Source organism: Chiloscyllium plagiosum, unplaced genomic scaffold (assembly GCF_037043375.1).
Source record: "Chiloscyllium plagiosum isolate Xiang-an unplaced genomic scaffold, Cpla_swu_hap1 HiC_scaffold_33, whole genome shotgun sequence".
In the NCBI taxonomy this organism is placed as follows: domain Eukaryota; kingdom Metazoa; phylum Chordata; class Chondrichthyes; order Orectolobiformes; family Hemiscylliidae; genus Chiloscyllium; species Chiloscyllium plagiosum.
Genome location: NW_028270171.1, coordinates 9,187,138 through 9,206,442, shown reverse-complemented (window position 1 = coordinate 9,206,442; position 19,305 = coordinate 9,187,138). Strand labels below are relative to the sequence as shown.

At 47.2% G+C, this 19,305-nt stretch overlaps 1 protein-coding gene across 4 annotated transcripts in view; it reads left to right on the top strand.

Moving 5' to 3' along the window:
• LOC122542187 (epidermal growth factor receptor kinase substrate 8-like protein 1) overlaps positions 1–19,305 on the top strand; it is a 104,817-nt gene that overhangs the window by 76,520 nt on the left and 8,992 nt on the right. For all 4 annotated transcript variants that reach the window (XM_043679636.2, XM_087978266.1, XM_043679637.2 and 1 more), the window contains 5 exons: positions 9,471–9,511; positions 11,790–11,886; positions 13,269–13,406; positions 15,279–15,402; positions 18,899–19,079. In XM_043679636.2, coding sequence (XP_043535571.2) covers positions 9,471–9,511; positions 11,790–11,886; positions 13,269–13,406; positions 15,279–15,402; positions 18,899–19,079 — 581 coding nt within the window. The remainder of the gene's footprint in view (positions 1–9,470; positions 9,512–11,789; positions 11,887–13,268; positions 13,407–15,278; positions 15,403–18,898; positions 19,080–19,305) is intronic.

The following is a 19,305-nucleotide window of genomic DNA, read 5'->3' as shown; positions in this document are numbered from 1 at the left end:
TCAAGTTCGTTAGATGAGTCAGTGTTTGTCCAATGTGTGCAGGAGGGTTTTCTGACACAATATGTAGATAGGCCAACAAGAGGTGAGGCCATACTGGATTTGGTTCTGGGTAATGAACCAGGCCAGGTGTTAGAATTAGAGGTAGGTGAGCACTTTGGGGACAGTGACCACAATTCGGTGACTTTTACTCTAGTGATGGAGAGGGATAAGTGTGCACTACAGGGCAAGAGTTATAGCTGGGGGCAGGGAAATTATGATGCGGTGAGGCATGACTTAGGATGTGTGGCTTGGAAAAGTAAGCTTCAAGGCAAGGGTGTAATTGATATGTGGAGCTTGTTCAAGGAGCAACTATTGAGTGTCCTTGATAAGTATGTACCTGTCAGGCAGGGAGGAAAGGGTCGTGTGAGGGAGCCGTGGTTTAATAAGGAATTGGAATCCCTTGTTAAAGGGAAGAGGGCGGCCTATGTAAAGATGAGGCGTGAAGGTTCAATTGGGGCGATTGAGAGTTATAAGGTAGCCAGGAAGGACCTGAAGAGAGAGCTAAGAGCAGCAAGGAGGGGACATGAAAGGTCCTTAGTTGGTAGGATTAGGGAAAACCCTAAGGCTTTCTATAGGTATGTCAGGAATAAAAGAATGACTAGGGTAGGAATAGGTCCAGTCAAGGATAGTAGTGGGAAGTTGCGTGTGGAGGCTGAAGAGATTAGGGAGACACTGAATGAATACTTTTCGTCAGTATTCAATCAGGAACAGGACATTGTTGTCAATGTGAGTACTGAGTCACGATTAAGTAGAATGGATGGCTTTGAGGTATGTAGAGAAGAGGTGTTGGAAATTCTGGAAAAGGTGAAAATAGATAAGTCCCCTGGGCCTGATGGCATTTATCCTAGGATTCTCTGGGAAGCAAGGGAGGAGATTGCAGAGCCATTGGCCTTGATTTTTATGTCCTCATTGTCTACAGGAGTAGTGCCAGAGAATTGGAGGCTAGCAAATGTGGTTCCCTTGTTCAAGAAGGGGAGTAGGGATAACCCTAGTAACTATAGGCCGGTGAGTCTCACTTCTGTTGTGGGCAAAATCTTAGAGAGAATTGTAAGGGATAGGATTTATGAACATCTGGATAGGAATAATGTGATCAAGGATAGTCAGCATGGTTTTGTGAAGGGCAGGTCGTGCCTCACAAACCTTATTGAATTCTTTGAGAAGGTGACTAAGGAGGTGGACGAGGGGAAAGCGGTAGATGTGGTGTATATGGATTTTAGTAAGGCGTTTGATAAGGTTCCCCATTGTAGACTACTGCAAAAAATACGGAGGTATGGCATTGAGGGTGAGTTGGAGATTTGGATTAGGAGTTGGCTGGCTGGAAGAAGACAGAGGGTAGTAGTTGATGGCAAAGGTTCATCTTGGAGTGCCGTCACTAGCGGTGTTTTGGGACCATTGCTGTTTGTCATTTTTATAAATGACCTGGAAGAGGGGTTAGAAGGTTGGGTGAGCAAGTTTGCAGATGATACGAAAGTCGGAGGAGTTGTAGATAGTGAGGAAGGATATGGCAGGTTACAGCGGGATAGAGATAAGCTGCAAAACTGGGCAGAAAGGTGGCAAATGGAGTTCAATGTAGCTAAGTGTGAGGTGATTCACTTTGGTAAGAGTAATAAAAAGATGGGGTACTGGGCTAATGGTCGGATACTTGGTAGTGTGGATGAGCAGAGGGATCTTGGTGTCCATGTACACAGATCTTTGAAAGTTGCCACCCAGGTAAATAGTGCAGTGAAGAAGGCATATGGCGTACTGGCTTTTATTGGTAGAGGAATTGAGTTCCGGAGTACTGAGGTCATGTTGCAGTTGTATAAGACTCTGGTGCGGCCGCATCTGGAGTATTGTGTGCAGTTTTGGTTGCCATATTATAGGAAGGATGTGGAGGCACTGGAACGGGTGCAGAGGAGGTTTACCAGGATGTTGCCTGGTATGGTAAAAAGATCGTATGAGGAAAGGCTGAGGCACTTGGGGTTGTTTTCATTGGAGAAAAGAAGGTTTAGGGGTGACTTGATAGAGGTGTACAAGATGATTAGGGGTTTGGATAGGGTCGACAGTGAGAATCTTTTTCCAAGTATGGAGTCAGCTATTACAAGGGGGTATAGCTTTAAATTAAGGGGTGGTAGGTATAGGACAGATGTTAGGGGTAGGTTCTTTACTCAGCGAGTCGTGAGTTCATGGAATGCCCTGCCAGTAGCAGTGGTGGACTCTCCCTCATTATGGGCATTTAAGCGGGCATTGGATAGGCATTGGGAGGATAGTGGGCTAGTGTAGGTTAGGTGGGCTTGGATCGGCGCAACATCGAGGGCCGAAGGGCCTGTACTGCGCTGTATTCTTCTATGTTCTATGTTCTATGTTCTATGTAACCGAGGTATGTACAGCGGAAGAAAGGGACTGCCCATGGCCAGAGGAGCAGCAGGGTACTGGCAGAGATTGCAAGGAGAGACTGGGGAGGGGGGGGTTAACAGTCAGACATTCTCCTTCTGGGAGTACTCCTAGGCCTGAGCCAGCTTCCCATCTGCAGTACCAGTTCTGCCTTGGAGGTAGAATCACTCTGCTCAGCTTCGTCCGTGCCCAAATGGTGCCACAGTAACAGGTGGTAGACGGTGCCACTAGTCAGCGAATCGTACAGGATGGAAGGCGCTCTTCAGCCCATCGAGTATGTACTGCCAAAAATATACTGCCACCTACTGGGGGAGGCACGGTGGCTCAATGGTTAGCACTGCTGCCTCACAAGATCGGGTTCGATTCCAGCCTCGGGTGACTGTCTGTGTGCAGTTTGCACATTCTCCCCATGTTTGTGTGGGTTTCCTCCAGGTGCTCTGGTTTCCTCCCACAGCCCAAAGATGTGCAGGTTAGGATGGATTGACCATGGAAAATTGCCCATAGTGTTCAGGGATGTGTCAGTTAGGTGCATTAGTCAGGAGTAAATTGTACAGTAATGGGGTAGGGGTATGGGTCTGGGTGGGATACTCTTCGGAGAGTTGGTGTGGACTTGTTGGGTCAAGTGGCCTGTTTCCACACTGTAGGGATTCTAAGTACATCAGTCCCACTTTCCAACCCTAGGCCCAAAGCCTTAAACGTGATGACACGTCAAGGGCCCATCCAAGTCCCTTTTTGAAGGTTGTGAGGTTTCCCACCTCAACGTCCCTCCCCAGCAGTGCATTCCAGACCCCACCCAACACCCTCTGGGTGAAAACGATTTTCCTGAAATCCCCCTCTATACCATCTGCATGAAGAAAGACAAACATCGTTGAACGATAAAGTGAACCCAAAAGCAATGGTTGTCAGGTGTCCTGGATTGGGCCTGTCCTTACTCAGGGTCACACTGTGGGTCCCCATGCCTCAAAGCGCACACGGACGCATGGGGAGACTGTCACTCCGGCCCTACGAAGGCTTTCACGGCCTCACCATTGGCAGCTGCCGTTCCCTGGGCCTCTGCAATTCCTCCTCTAAGCTCTCCAGCTCAATCTCCTTCTTTGAGATCCTTCCCAAAACTGTCTTCTTTGGTCAGGTCCACTGAGGTCTATATGCTGCAGTGACCTGAAACAGAGAAACATAGAAAATAGGAGCAGGAGTAGGCCATTCGGCCCTTCAAGGCTGCTCCCCCTCTCGATAGGATAATGGCTGATCATCCAACTCCTGTCGGAAGGATGTTGTGAAACCTGAAAGGCTTCAGAAAACATTTACAGGAATGTTGCCAGGGTTGGAGGATTTGAGCTGTAGGGAGAGGCTGGACAGGCTGGGGCTATTTTCTCTGGAGCGTCGGAGCCTGACGGGTGACTTTGTAGAGGTTTACAAAATCATGAGGGACATGGATAGGGTAAATTGGCAAAGTCTTTTCCCTGGGATGGGGGAGTCCACAACTAGAGGGCATAGGTTTAGGGTGAGAGGGGAAAGATTTATAATAGACCTAAGAGGCAACCTTTTGACAGAGGGTGGTACGTGTATGGAATGAGATGCCAGAGGAAGTGGAGGAGGCTGGTACAATTGCAATATTTAAAAGGCACCTGGATTGGTGTATGAATAGGAAGGATTTAGACGGATATGGGGGCCAGGAGTGCGGTACTCGAAAAGCACAGCTGGTCAGGCAGCATCCGAGGAGAATCAACGTTTCAGGCAAAAGCCATTCATCAGGAATGAGGCTGGGAGCCTTGGGGGTGGAGAGATAAATGGGAGGAGGGGGTGGGGCTAGCTGTATGGAGGTGGGGATAAAGGTGATAGGTCAGAGGGGACGATGGAGCAGATAGGTGGGAAGAAAGATGAACAGGTAGGACAGGTCATGAGGGTGGTGCTGAGCTGGAAGTTTGGAACTGGGATAAGGTGGGGGGAGGGGAGATGAGGAAACTGGTGAATAGGGATATGGGCTGGGTGCTGGCAGGTGGGACTAGATTGGGTTGGGATACCTGGTCAGCATGGACGGGTTGGGCCGAAGGGTCTGTTTCCGTGCTCGATGAACTCAGTCCTTGTGCCTACTTTCTCCTCATCCCCTTTGATCCCGTTAGTCCTAAGAACATCATCCACATTGATGTTTCTAATTTGCAACTGTGCGTGTAAATGAATAAATTAATAAAGTATCTAATTAATTAATGTTAAATGTAAGACGTTCTTCAGGTTGAAACATATTCACTGGTTATTATGCACCAAGCGTAAACCCCTCCTTTTTAGGGACTGTTTTACACTCCCCTTTTGAAAGGTTGTGAGTCAAAGCATCATGAGTTCAAGTCCCACATCAGAGTCTTGGATATCTAATACAACCTGAGACTCAGTGTCAGGAAGTGCTACACCATCTTTGAGACGGTTTATTAATGTGAGGCATCATATTTCTCCTGAGGAGGCTGTGAGTGATCACATGATATTGTGGAATATAATCAAGTCCAGACCAATCGCCTGGAGAGCATTCCACTAGGTCCCAACCCCCGAGTATCCTACATTTCCCATGGGCTAACCCACCTAGCCTGCACGTCCCTGGACGATTTCCCATGGCCAATTTACCCTAACCTGCATATTTTGGACTGTGGGAGGGAACCGGAGGAAACCCACGCAGACATGAGGGGAATGTGTAAACTCCACTCAGACAGTCGCCCAAGGCTGGGATTGAACCCACATCCCTGGCGCTGTGAGGCAGCAGTGCTAACCACTGAGCCACCGTGCCACCCATTCATCTATAAAGGAATCATAGAATCCTTACAGTGTGGAAGCAGGCTATTCGGCCCATCAAGTCCACACCAACCCGATGAGAAGCATCCCACCCTGACTCACCCTATCCCTGCAATTATTAAAAGGGAAATGAAGATCCTGTCCCTGGAAATTGACTTCATGGCTGGGTATGTAATTGTAGGGATTGGACCCAGGTGGACCTTGTTGACTATGAGATCCATGATTGGGTTGTTACCCTGGACCAGTCAGGAAAGCCTTGGCTGACCAATGTAACCAGGAGATTTACTCGAGTATGTTCAGGGAGAAACAAATGCTTGGGCGATGTTTTTGTACTGCTTGTGTTCTACAGGTATATATCAGGTTTTGAACATGTTTAGAAACTGTATCAATGAATGATATTACAGAATATATATATATATATATATATGTATATATATATAAAACCATGAGATTAGAATCTCCTCAGGTGAGAAAAAAATATAACTAGATTAGAATCTCCTCAGTTGAGGACTGACTCTGAGCTGGCTGTGCACTGGTAAATAAAGGGTGACCTAGTGACAGGAAAAATAGTATAACCAGGAGATAACCAGGAGATCAGAATCTCCTCAGGTGAGATAGAAATATAACTAGGAAATTAGAATCTCGTCAGTTGAGGACTGACTCCGAGCTGACTGGCCACTGCCAGTGTACTGTGCACAAGTAAATAAAGAGTGACTGGGTGATGGGATACCAGCATCTGTGCAGTTATTTCAGCGATTTTTCTGTATGCAAATTTGCTGCCACGTTCCCTTCACAATGACTCGCCATTAAATCACTTTGAGATCTCTTGAGAAACACAATAGTTGGGATATAAATACAAGTTCTATTTTAGGTATTAAAATTCACACAGAAATAAAGCTTTCCAGGGTAATCTGTTGTACACATTGCCCTGATAGGTGTTTCTGAGGAACATTTGATGTAAATACAGAGGAAACTTGATTATCCGAATATCGATTATCCGCATTTTGGATTATCCGAACAAGATCACAAGGTCTGGACGCTTGGCTAAACTTTGTTATCTGGAATTCGATTGTCCGAACATTCGATTATCCGAACATTCGATTATCCGAACATTCGATTATCCGAACATTCGATTATCCAAACAGAATACTCCCCGCTCATGTTGTTCGGTTAATCGAGGTTCATCTGTACGAATCCCTTTTATCTTGAAAGAGCGATCCTCATCGTTTAGGGCTACAGTTCCAGTAATTCCCTACAGGTGGCAGGACTGAGAAACCAGAGGCTCTTCAGCTCAGCACTGCCACTAGCTGGGGCCCAGTGGTAGTGTATCTCAACATGGTAAGCATCAAGCTCACACTGTACTGGGGTCAAAAATGTACTTTCCAGTAAAGAACCTGGCCACATTTAATAGTTTCATTTTAATAATCGTCTGAAAGCTATTGACAGAACTGATTAGTGTGGTACAAACTTAGCAGCTACAGAGGTGGATAATGCTGGCATTGTATCACAGTCAAATTCACTGAGATTTTAAAATTCTGAACAATTAGTGGTTGGTCTCACTCAACTCAAAAGGTGTCACGTGGTATCAAAGTACATTCGATCTTAGATGGTACTTAAGGCAAGAGTGTGTCACAATTCACTCAGGGAGGCCCAGTTGCTGTGTTAACACAGACTTTGACCCCTGCAAGTTGTAGCCTGGAGTTACAAAGAGTGTTGATAGAGGACTACAATTCCTTTGCAGGACTCTCACCTCAAGCTTGGATACAGACCCTTCAGCCCAACTTGTCCAGGCCAACTGGCTTTCCCAAACTAAACTGTTCCCATTTGGCCCATATCCCTCCCAAACCTTCTAACCTACGCACCTGTCCAAATTCTTTTAAATGTATCTGCGTCTACAGCATCCTCTGACAGCTCATTCCACCTACCAACCACCCTCTTTGTGAAAAGGTTTGCCCCTCAGGTCACTCTTGAATCTTTCACCTCTCACCTTAAAAGTACGCCCCCTAGTTTCGAGCTCCCCAACCCTGGGGCAAAGCCTGCCCTCTCTGCCTGCCATTGGAATGTTTGTCCACAGCGGAAACGCACATTCCCCAATTCTCAGGGCCTGCAGGACTTGAACTCAGTGCTTTGAGCTCAGCAGCAGAGATACTCCCACACTGTGCCCATGACAGCTCCCGCCCAAAGTTAGGGGGTGGCAGGGACCAAATATGTAAGATGGTAATTATTAAACCTGCCAACGAATTGAACAATGGTTAGAGAATGGTTTGAAAGTGCTGCCACAGGCAGGGATGACAAATATTGATGATATAGTGAAGGGGAGGCTGGACAGACTAGTGAGAGAGAAGAGACTATCAGGTTATGCAGATACAAAGAGGTTTCTGTACAGTATAGCGGTGGGAGGTGTGATGTTGCTGCTCCTTTAACAAGGAGAAAGTGAGGACTGCAGATGCTGGAGATCATAGCTTAAAAATGTGTTGCTGGAAAAGCACAGCAGGTCAGGCAGCATCAAAGGAACAGGAGAATGAGAAAGCTGGAGAAACCTCCAACCACAAGGGATGAATGCAGATTTCTCCAGCTTTCTCATTTCCCCTCCCCCCACCATTTCTCAGTCCCAACCCTCGGACTCAGCACCGCCTTCTTGACCTGCAATCTTATTCCCGACCTCTCCGCCCCCACCCCTTCTCTGGCCTATCACCCTCACCTTAATCTCCTTCCGCCTATCGTATTCCCAACGCCCCTCCCCCAAGTCCCTCCTCCCTACCTTTTATCTTAGCCTGCTTGACACACCCTCCTCAATCCTGAAGAAGGGCTTATGCCTGAAACGTCGATTCTCCTGTTCCTTTGATGCTGCCTGACCTGCGCTTTTCCAGCAACACGTTTTTAAGCTCCTTTAACAAGGCTGGGTTTTTTTTTCAGAGGTTTTGTAAACACAGAGACTCTGGGAGGTCTAGGTTTGAAGGGTTTTAGGGTCAATTTGATTATAGCTAACAGATATTGCCTCAGGCAGAAGGCTTTCAAGTTTATAAAAACATTTGTACAATGAAAGGGGAGTGGCTAGTTCTCCCAGCTAGACAGCCAGGAGTATAATAACTCTTCAGACGCTGTGACATCCCATTACCAATCACCTTTTATTTACCAATGTACAGATTTTGACAATGGCACTGCCTCTCACCACTTCAGTGGTTCAATATGTCCCTGACTTTCACCCTTTTGTGTCAGTCAGGGGTCCCTGATTGAAAGAAAGTGAGGATTGCAGATGCTGGAGTCATAAAGTGTGCCGCTGGAAAAGCTCAACAGGTCAGCAACGTCCAAGGAGCAGGAGAGTTGATGTTTCGGGCATAAGCTCTTCATCAGGATGAAAGGCGTCTGCTGGAAACGTGGGCTCCCCTGTTCCTCAGATGCTGCCTGACCGGCTGTGCTTTTCCGGCACCACATTCCCCGATTGGACCAGGTTAACAGCCCCAGTCAGGGAGCTCAGACTCTGCAAGGTACATCTGGCTGACCTCATTCCAACGTGGGGAGGCGATGGCCTTGTGGTGTTATCACTGGACAGTTAACCCTGAAACTCTGGGGACGTGGGTTCAAATCCCGCCAGAGCCATTGGTGGAATTTGACTTCAATAAATTTGTGGAATGAAGAGTTTAATAATGATAATGAATTCATTGTCAATTGTTGGAGAAACCCATCTGGTTCACTAATGTCCTTTTGGGACGGGAAACGTCTGTCTGGCCTACATGTGACTCCAGACCCACAGAAATGTGGTTGACTCTTAACTGCCCTATGACCAATAAATGCTGGGCCTATCCAGAGATGCCCTCATCCTACAAATGAATAAATAAAATAAAATCACTAAACTTACTGAAGGCATCTTCCAGTAGGCCTTAGACCGTCACCTCTCTTTACAACGTCCCAAAATGAAGGAAATATTGATAAAACACAGCAGGGTTTGCAGAGACAGTAACAACGTTAAGGTTTTGAGTCTAATTCTTCAGATCTGAAGAGACAGTGTCAGCTCATAATGTTAAAATGTCTGTCTTGCCATTAAGATGTTGCCTGACCTGCAGATATTTCCAGTATGTACTCAGCTTTCATTCTGGATATCCAGTATTCTGTAAATTTACTTTTGGTTTGAATTTCCAGACAAAACAGTCCAGAGTCAAAAATGTTAGATATATTACGTTGAGGCAAGTGTCTTTTTGACTGATATTTGTCTGGTCAGCTCAGAGTGTGCTCAGCCCTGATGTTTATTGACTTTCTTAATCCTTACATCTGTTTTATTCCAGCAATCAGGCTCACAAACTGCCCCTGTGAAACAGAGCAATGGGTAAGTACCTCTTAACTGAATACCTCAGCTGGAAACAGCTGAGCAACTGTTGGCTCAGACTGACTTTGAAAATGTTAGCTTTACACGCGGAGTTTCTGTCTCCAAGTGTACCGTGATGACAAGAGTGTCATTTATAAAGGGAAATAGCTAGTTCTGCTGTAAATGTGTGTTTCTTCAACGTGAATTGGCAATTGAAGAATTTAGACTTTTATTTGCAGGGAGTGACCTTTCCTTAACCTGTGTTCGCTATAAAGTGAATCCAGCCCTGCTGGTTTAAATAGGGCGGCTATTGTGCGATTTTTCTATAACGCGAGATCGCACGAGAACAGAACTATCGCACTAGATCAGAACCACCTGTGATCTGGGTGAAAGTAATTGTGGAGATGTCCGGATGAGGGAAAGGCCCTGGGGGACGCTTAAACCTTGGAGCTCCTGAACTGGCTTGTAGTTCCCGCTAGGCCCTGTACACAGACCCCTGAGGAAGGGTGGCTCTGTTGAGAGGCCTCAGGGCCAGAGAGTTGGTTATCTTGGCTGTAGTGCTGCAGTATCTGCTGCATGAAATCCTCAAGCTCCCCCCTTTGCACCTCCCCCCCGCCACCCAGGGTTACAGCGAGGCCCACATTAGCCTCAGAGCCCTGTAACTGACTGACTGTCCACAATGATGATGGAGCTCAATAAATTCAGTCACGTTCACAAACATCTGCTCCACCCCACCCCCCCATCGCCAACTCCAGCATTGTGTACCACCAGGATTCACGCTGAGCTCCTTGGACAGCATCTTCCAAACCCACAACCACTTGATGGGCCAAAGGGTCTCTTTCCATGCTTTAATAGTCTCTGATTCTGTAAATCAGGACTTATTTGGCAGTGCCTTTCAAACTCACGACCTGAACCCTCCCTCCCCATTTCACCCCGCCCCATCCCCACTAAAGGGACAAGGGCAACAGATCCATGGGAACACCACCCCCTGCAAGTTCCCCTCCAAGTCACTCACCTTCCTGACTTGGAAATATATCGCTGTTCCCTCACTGTCGCTGGGTCAAATTTCTGAAATTCCCTCCCTAAGGGCATTGTGAGTCAACCCACATCAGATGGACTGCAGTGGTTCAAGGAGGCAGCTCACCTCCACCTTCTCAAGGGGCAACTAGGGACGGGCAATAAATGCTGGGCCCAGCCAGTGAAACCCACATCCATGATTTTCTTAGGAAATGCCGCAGAGAGGGGTGGCAATCACTCAAGGTGGGTGCTGTCTAATATCCAGGCCCTTCTATTGACCAAAAGAACCACTGCCACAGGCAAAACTAAGTTGGGAAGAGACCATTCTTTCTTCTGATAGAGGGAACACTCAAAGTGCGAGCTTGCATGTGGGTTGGTGTTGAAGCAGAGACAGCACTGCTTACCACTATCCTGTAGGATTAGCAGAGACTCAGTGGGCTGAATAGCTCGTAAGTGGCCAATCAAATCCTCCCTTAGTGCCAGCTCCACTTGTTAATGATTGACGTCAGACTCTGATTTCACCTGCCATGCCAACCACCATGCCCCACCCCTCCTCACTGCTGCCACCTTATCTTACCGTCCGAAACCAAGCTCCAAGCTCCAGGCCGTGTCCTGACAAGCAGTTGCTCAGAGGGCAGGAAAATGCTTCATGGGCATCCTCAACGCGTCCCTCAGAAATGCCACCAACCCATGAGGATTCAAACCAGCCACACTGAGAAACCAGCTCAGGTGCCTTCGTTCACAAGGTCTTGTGAATTGTTTCTTGCTGATCAGAAGTTTTCTTCTCAGCCTGCCTGTTCTGAAATACTTCCACTGGTTTGCAAAAGTCACAGGGTGGCTCATTCACTTGTAAGATCTCTATGACTTTATCAATTAAAAGCCTTCAGCAACCGCTGAACACATAGAGATACCGTATCACACCTTAAACTTCAAGTGGCTTACTGTAGAGAATGGCTAGTTGACGGTTTCTCTCTGTGTTTTGTTTTGACTCTGAAGCTGTTCCGAAAGCTGAGAATCAATCACTGGTCCATAAACCTTCTTGTTTGCTGACTAATGCCCCATTCGCAGGCAGCTCCTTGAGCCCAGCTCGTCTGCAGACATTGCCATGACCCGTAACTGTGCAAACAGTGTTCACAGTGAGGATCGCATTTCTTGCTTCCAAACCATGTGGCAATCATCAGGTTTTAAAATATACTGTACACAGTTATTTCAGTCCATGGCATTAAAAAAACACAAATGCAAAAAGGACGCAGTCTTGACAGTGTCAATCTTCTTCCTTCAGGACTCACAACGTGGAGAACAAACCGATGAAATGCAGCTACGACTTTGTGGCCCGGAACAGTAACGAGCTCTCTGTGTTGTCTGGAGAAATGGTCGAAGTGAGTTCACCAGTTTGAGTCCTTTCAATGGAAGGGGCTGATAGAAGGAGGCCATTCAGCCCCTCTAGCTTCCCCCCACCTGCGCCCCTCCTCCAGGTTTAAGGTGAGAGGGGATTAGAAGTGTCCCAAGGGCAATGATTTCACACAGAGGGTGGTGCGTGGATGGAATGAGCTGCCAGAGGAAGTGGTGGAGGCTGGTACAGTTACAAATCTGGATGGGTATATGAATAGGAAGGTTTTAGAGGGATATGGGCCAAGTGCTGGCAAATGGGACCAGATTAATTTACGATATCTGGTGGGCATGGACAAGTTGGACCGAAGGGCGTGTTTCTATGTTGCACAACTCTGTGATTCTTAGATAGCTTCTGCTTACTGAGCACTGACCGAGGAGGTTGATGAAAGGAAAACATACTTTTTATTCATTCATGAGAATAGGCCAACATTTATTGCCCATCTCTAATTGCCCAGAGGGCATTTACAAGTCAACCCCAGATTGGGGTTGACTAACGTCCTTTAGAGAAGGAAACTGCCATTCTTACTCGGTCTGGAGTCACATGTAGGCCAGACCAGGTAAGGACGGCCATTTCCTTCCCTAAAGGACATTAGTGAACTGGATGGGGTTTTACAACAACCAACAATGGATTCATGGTCATCATTGGATTCTTAATTCTGGACTTTTATTGGATTCAAACTCCGCGGTGGGATTCGAACTGGGTCAAATATGATTATATTGTAATTAGCGAACGATTGAAGGAATCATGCCATTACTCTTTAACATGGCACGAGGTGGCAAAGAAATATGTTGAGAAGCAGGTTGAACAGCCTACAGTGTTCAAATTGCATGGGCAAGCAGGCTTTTAAAAGGGCCAAGTGGCCTACTCCTATGACCTATCATTGGAAGCGGGTTTGGTCATCCATTGGGAGGAAGAGAGGACTGCAGATGCTGGAGAGTCAGAGTCAGAAAGGGTGACGCTGGAAAAGCACAGACAGGTCAGGTGGCATCCAGGAGAGTCGGCTTTTCGGGCATAAGGCCTTCATCATGAATATGGTCATCTATTGGTGCTGTATCACAGAGGAGGCCGGTAAGGTCTTCCCTCTCATGACTAACCAACTCGTTTGTTCTATCCCACTCACTCCTGGTCATGGAAGTCACTGGCTAGGCCAGAATGTATTGCCATCCTTAATTACCCGTGAGAAGGTGGTGGTGAGCTGCCTTCTTGAATCGTATGTCCTATAGGTGTACCCACATTTCTGCTTGGGGAGTGAATTCCGGTGACATAGAAAGAGTGGTGACATATTTCCGAGTCAGGATGGTGAGTGGCTTGGAGGGGAACTCACAAAAGGTGGCGTTCTATGCTTGACGTCGATCTTTCTCTCTCCAGGTGTTGGACAATTCCAAGCGGTGGTGGAAGGTGCAGAATCAGAGCGGGCAGGTTGGTTATGTCCCCTTCAATATCCTGGAGCCTGTTCCTGCCCAGGATGTCGTTGACAGTTCATCTGTATATGCAGAAGTGCACAAGGTAACAAACACCACAGCCAGACCTCTCAAACATATGGATGGTGATGGAATAGTGTGGGTTAGATGGGCTTCAGATTGGTTCCACAGGTCGGTCCAACATCGAGGGCTGAAGGGCCTGTACTGCGCTGTAATGTTCTAGGTTCTAGAGCTGTTCTTATCCTGAGGCTAGTCTGGAAATTAGTCCCAGTAAAAACTCTTCAGCATCTCTCAGTCTTTCTCCTGTATTTTGTCTCAGCTTTTCACTTTCCTCTAGATAGTTTTTGTTATGTCTAACCGTCCAAATTGCCTGACAAAGTTACATTCTCACCCAGGAATGGTTAGAATTTGGCCTGCACATGCTGTTAAAGATTGACATCTCCTCATCACAAACTCCCTCTGCTGGCACATGTGTTTGGCTCAAATAGACAAAATGCATAAATAAAAACCAAAAGACCTGCAGATGCTGTAAATCGGAAACAAAAATAGGAATTTCTGGAAAAGCTCAGCAGGTCATTTGTGGAGAGAAAGCACAGTTGATCAGACCCTTCCTAATAACCCTGCGGTTTTCAATATACTGCAGTCCTCCACTTATAGAGTCATAGAGATGTACAGCTTGGAAACAGACCCTTCGGTCCAACCCGTCCATGCTGACCAGATATCCCAACCCAATCTAGTCCCACCTGCCAGTACCCGGCCCATATCCCTCCAAACCTTTCCCATCCAAATGCCTCTTAAATGTTGCAATTGTACCAGCCTCCACCACTTCCTCTGGCAGCTCATTCCATACCCGTACTACCCGCTGCGTGAAAACATTGTCCCTTAGGTCTCATTTTTTTTCCCCTCTCACCCGAAACCTATGCCCTCTAGTTCTGAACTCCTTGACCCCAGGGAAAAGACTTTGCCTATTTACCCTATCCATGTCCCTCATAATTATGTAAACCTCTATAAGGTCACCCCTCAGCCTCTGACACTCCAGGGAAAACAGCCCCAGCCTGTTCAGCCTCTCCCTGTAGCTCAAATCCTCCAACCCTGGCAACATCCTTGTAAATCTTTTCTGAATCCTTTCAAGTTTCACAACATCTTTCCGATAGGAAGGAGACCGGAATTGCACGCAATATTCCAGCAGTGATGAGCCTCTGTTGATGTGACCCGTGTTCAGGGGGCAACATTGTTCTCTCTAAACTCACAGGTTTTTCTTCAAGTCCCGCCTCGGGGGGAACATAGTGAGCTAAAATCTAGGCTGAGCCTGCTCTGTCAGTATGGAGGAGGGAAGATTTTTATTTAGTAGAATGTTAAACAGTAGTTGGTGGAAGAAAGGGATTGCACAACACCATTGGCAGAAGAGCAAGGCAACTCCCACCAAAGTAGTGGACAACCCTTAAGCCACTATTCATTGCTGATTGTGGGATCCTGCTGTGCTCAAATTGGTGTTTGTCTACACTGCAACAGTGGCTATACCTCCAAGGGCCTTCCGTTGGCTCGGCAGCACTGCCCGAGGGCCATGTAAGGTGCTATTTGAATGCGATCGCCTGCCTTCTTTTAATTCACGGGAACCAGTGTGAAAAATGCCGAGGAGCCTCCATTATCCAGCATTCAATTATCCAAATATCGGATTATCCGGCAAGACCGCAAGGTCCCGATGCTCGGCTAAACTATGTTGTCCGGCATTCGATCATCCGGAATTCGATTCACCAAATGAAATACTCGCTGCCCATGTCCTTGGATAATTGAGGTTCCTCTGGATTTTAAAAGAGGAATCGAAAAGCCGGGGTTGGGAGGCTTGGATTGAATCTGCCAGCATTCCCGTGTGTTTGTGCCAATCCTGGGAGAATTCCGCTGCTGATTTCCCGACGTTCCAAAACGACGGCATTCAGGGTTTCTTCGTGTGTTGCAGGGGAGACAAACTCCGAAAGGCACCCCACCCCCCACCCTCCCGAAAAGGGTGAGCCAACCCCACCCCGAACAGGTTAGCTGGGACTCGAACCCTGAGAATCTCGGCGTGACTCAAAAAGAGAGAGGTCAGTGACAAAACATTCCTGGAATGACACCATTATCGCCTCGGTTGCTTGTTTTTATTTTGTCATTTGGAATAAACCACTCCTGTCTTTATGTAATTCAACTCGCTGTGTTCCTGAGTAGAACTAGAATTTTGTACACCTCCTGTGTCACTGTAACTTTGCTGAGTCAGTTCTGCTATAAGTTTCAGGCCTATACTCTCTGGAATTTCGAAGAATGAGGGGAGATCAAATTGATAAAAGGTGTGGTTAAAATAGACGTGCAGTGGATGCTTCCTCTTGGTGGGGGGGGGGGGGGGGGGGGGGGGGGGGAGCATTCTAGGACGGGAGGTCATAATCTTAGGATAAGGCTTGGCAAAGTTAAACCAGAGTTGCAGATAAACTATTTCTCCCAAAGGGCTGTGAATCTGTGGAATTCATTCCCCCGAAGTGCGGTGGAGGCTGGGACAGGGAATAACTTTTAGGAGGAGTTAGACAGATTTTTAATTGGCAATGGGTTGAAGGGATATGGAGAGAAGGGGGAAATGGGGATGAGGAGCATATCAGCCATGATCGAATGCCAGCACAGACTCAATGGGCTGAATGTTCTAATTCTGCAATATGAACTTAAAATGCGTGTTTCTTCAACACAAATTGGCTTTAATGCGATTGAAGAATTTAGGCCTTTGTTTGGAGGCTGTGAACTTGCCTTACTGTATTGGCTGTAACACAATGCTGTCCCCATTAGTTTAAAGGGCGCGGCTACTGAGCGATCTTGTTATGACGTGAGATCACACGAGAACAGAACAAGTGCGTTGTACCAGAATGGACTTTGTACGGCCCTCTCTGTTCAATCACCCTCTGACCTGTGGGTGCTTGTATGTTATGATCTGATTAGATTAGATTACTTACAGTGTGGAAACAGGCCCTTTGGCCCAACAAGTCCACACCGACCCGCCAAAGCGCAAGCCACCCAGACCCATTCCCCTACATTTACTCCTTCACCTAACACTACGGGCAATTTAGCCTGGCCAATTCACCCAACCTGCACATTTTTGGACTGTGGGAGGAAACCGGAGCACCTGGAGGAAACCCACGCAGTCACGGGGAGAATGTGCAAACTTCACACAGAGGGTCGCCTGAGGTGGGAATTGAACTCAGGTCTCTGGTCTGTGAAGCAGCAGTGCTAACCACTGTGCCACCGTTTACTACTCGCAAAACAAAAACTTTTCACTGCACTTAGGTACATGTGATAATAATAAATTCAATCAAATCAGGAATTACAATTAGATTTATTGTCACATGTACTCACATGAGTGCAGTGAAAAGTTTACAAGTTGTCACTTACAGCGTCGCCGTAGCGACAAAGTTGCTGAGGTAGCTCAGTAGAAATTCTTAGGAAGAGAATTTAAAAACTTAAAAAATAAGAAGTGCAGCATTACAACCTTCAAAATCATACGAATAAACGAGAAAACTAAAGAAATAAAAAGTTGAGAACAACAATTCTTCCACCATTGTGTCGTAAAAAAGAACTGAGAAGGAGAGAATTTAAGACAAAGTCTACAATTATAGGCTGTAGACTGAGGTTCCCCCCCCAATGGAATCCCAGGCCAGACCCCGAAGGGGTGAATAAATTATACAGCAACATCTGACAAGTTACTGTTTCCATTGTTTTTTTGAGGATTCCCAACTGGTCCTGCATTTATTAGCTGCCCGCAGAGTCCCTTAAGAAGGTGGGAATGAGCTACTTTCTCATACCCAGTTCTGGTCACCACAGGACCAGGAGGGTGTGGATGCTTTGGACAGGGTACAGAAAAGGATATCAAGGATGTTGCCTGGTATGGGGTTTTTTAGCGATGATGAAAGGTTGGAGAGACAGGGTTTGATCTCACTGGAATGCAGAGGTTGAGGGGTATCCTGATAGAAGTTTGTAAAGTTGTGAATAGCAGAGGAAAGTGTGAGGCTTTTACCCAGGGTGGAGGGAATTACTAAGGGACAACAGTTCAAATTCAGGGTAGGGGAGGGGAGAGATGTGCGAGGCATGTTTTTCACACAGAGGGTAGTGAGTGCTTGGAACGCGCTGCCAGCGGAGGAGGTGGAAACAGGCACAGATAACTGCATTCAAGTAGCACCTGGACGGATGCATGAATAAAAAGGAAATAGACAGGCACAGGTGGTGGTGGCACAGTGGCTCAGTGGTTCGCACAGCTGCCTCACAACACCAGGAACCCAGATTTGATTCCAGCCTCAGGCAACAGTCTGTGTGGAGTTTGCACATTCTCCCCGTGTCTGCGTGCATTTCTCTGTGTGCTCTGGTTTCCCCTCATGCTCCAAAGACATTCAGGTTAGGGTGAATTGGCCATGATATATTGCCGAAAAATGTGTTGCTGGAAAAGCGCAGCAGGTCAGGCAGCATCCAAGGAGCAGGAGAATCGACATTTGGGGCATAAGCCCTTCTTCAGGATGCTGCCTGACCTGCTGCGCTTTTCCAGCAACACATCTTTCAGCTCTGATCTCCAGTATCTGCAGTCCTCACTTTCTCCTACCATGATATATTGCCGCATGGTGTTCTGGGATGTGTAGGTTAGGTGCATTAGGCAGGGGTAAATGTAGGGGAATGGGTCTGGGTTACTCTTTGGAGGGTCGGTGTGGACTTGTTGGGCTGAATGGCCTGTTTCCATACTGTAGGGGTTCTAATTCTAATCCTAATGGATCCTGTAAGTGAAGACGGTATGGAAGGGCAGAATGTGTCAGCTCAGGCTTGAAGGGCCTGTGCTGTATTGTCCTTTGTTCTTGAACTGCTGCAGCCCATGAGTTCACTCTCAGTGCTGTTTGGGAGTGATTCTCGAGATGTTAAACCAGTGACTGCGCAGGAACAGCGGTTTAATTCCAAGTCAGGACGGTGCGCAGGTTAGAGGGGGTCTTGCAGGTAGGAGTGTTCAGATGCGCTGGTATCCTTCCAGACACCCGAGGTTATGGGTTTGGAAGGTGCTGTCTAAGAAACCTTGATGAGTTGCTGCGGGGTATCCTGTAGATGGTGCGCACAGCTATCGCGAGAATAAGAAACCACCATGATGGGGGTAGACTGGAGTTAGTCTCTCCCAGCGAGTAGGTAGGGTATGGAATGCACGGCCTGGTGGGGGCAGGTTCGAGTCTTATAGTGGAGCTTGGATGATAGCTTGCACCGAAATAATGGGCAAGGGGATGGGGGAAAGAAGACAGGAGGTTGGCACGAGGCAATGATGCTCACTTAAAGAGCTGGTATAGGCGTGATGGGCCCAAAGGCGGCCTTCTGCACCGTAACACTTTAGTGTGGTGGCGGTGAGTGTGGTGGCGGTGAATGTGGTGACAAAGAGGGGCTCCACTGTGACCTCAGTTGAGTTCAGTGAACAACGCAGTTTGGTATTGAGTGTGGATTTGGTCTTGCTTAATAGAAAAAGTAGAGAGACCAACAAGTACAGCAATGTTTTCCAGTGTTGTCTAACCAGGTCTAACTGAACATTGCATGTTGCTTCCTCAGAGCGTCATGCCCAGATTAACGTCATGAATGAAGAACTCTTATTGAGGATTGCCAATGGCAGAACAGCACAGCAAAAGTCCTTCCAGGTGCAGAAGACCCTTGACACCTCCGTCCCTCTGGACTACAATTCGTCCCCAAGTGAAGTCAAGACTTGGCTGGAGGCCAAAGGCTTCTCTCAAATGTAAGTCCAGATGGGGTGGGACGGCTCTCCCAGATGGGAGTTAAAAATTGACCTCTGGGGCATTGAACCACACCTGGTCCAACGTGCATCGAAGAAAGTAGGAACAGGCAGTTGGGGAACGCAGTTGGGTTTTGACCCAAAGGTCAAGGATCATCACTCTGGGTAAACAAGGAGTACACTCGCATGGCATGGGAAGGTGGGTTGTGGTGAAGATCAATGCAGCTTA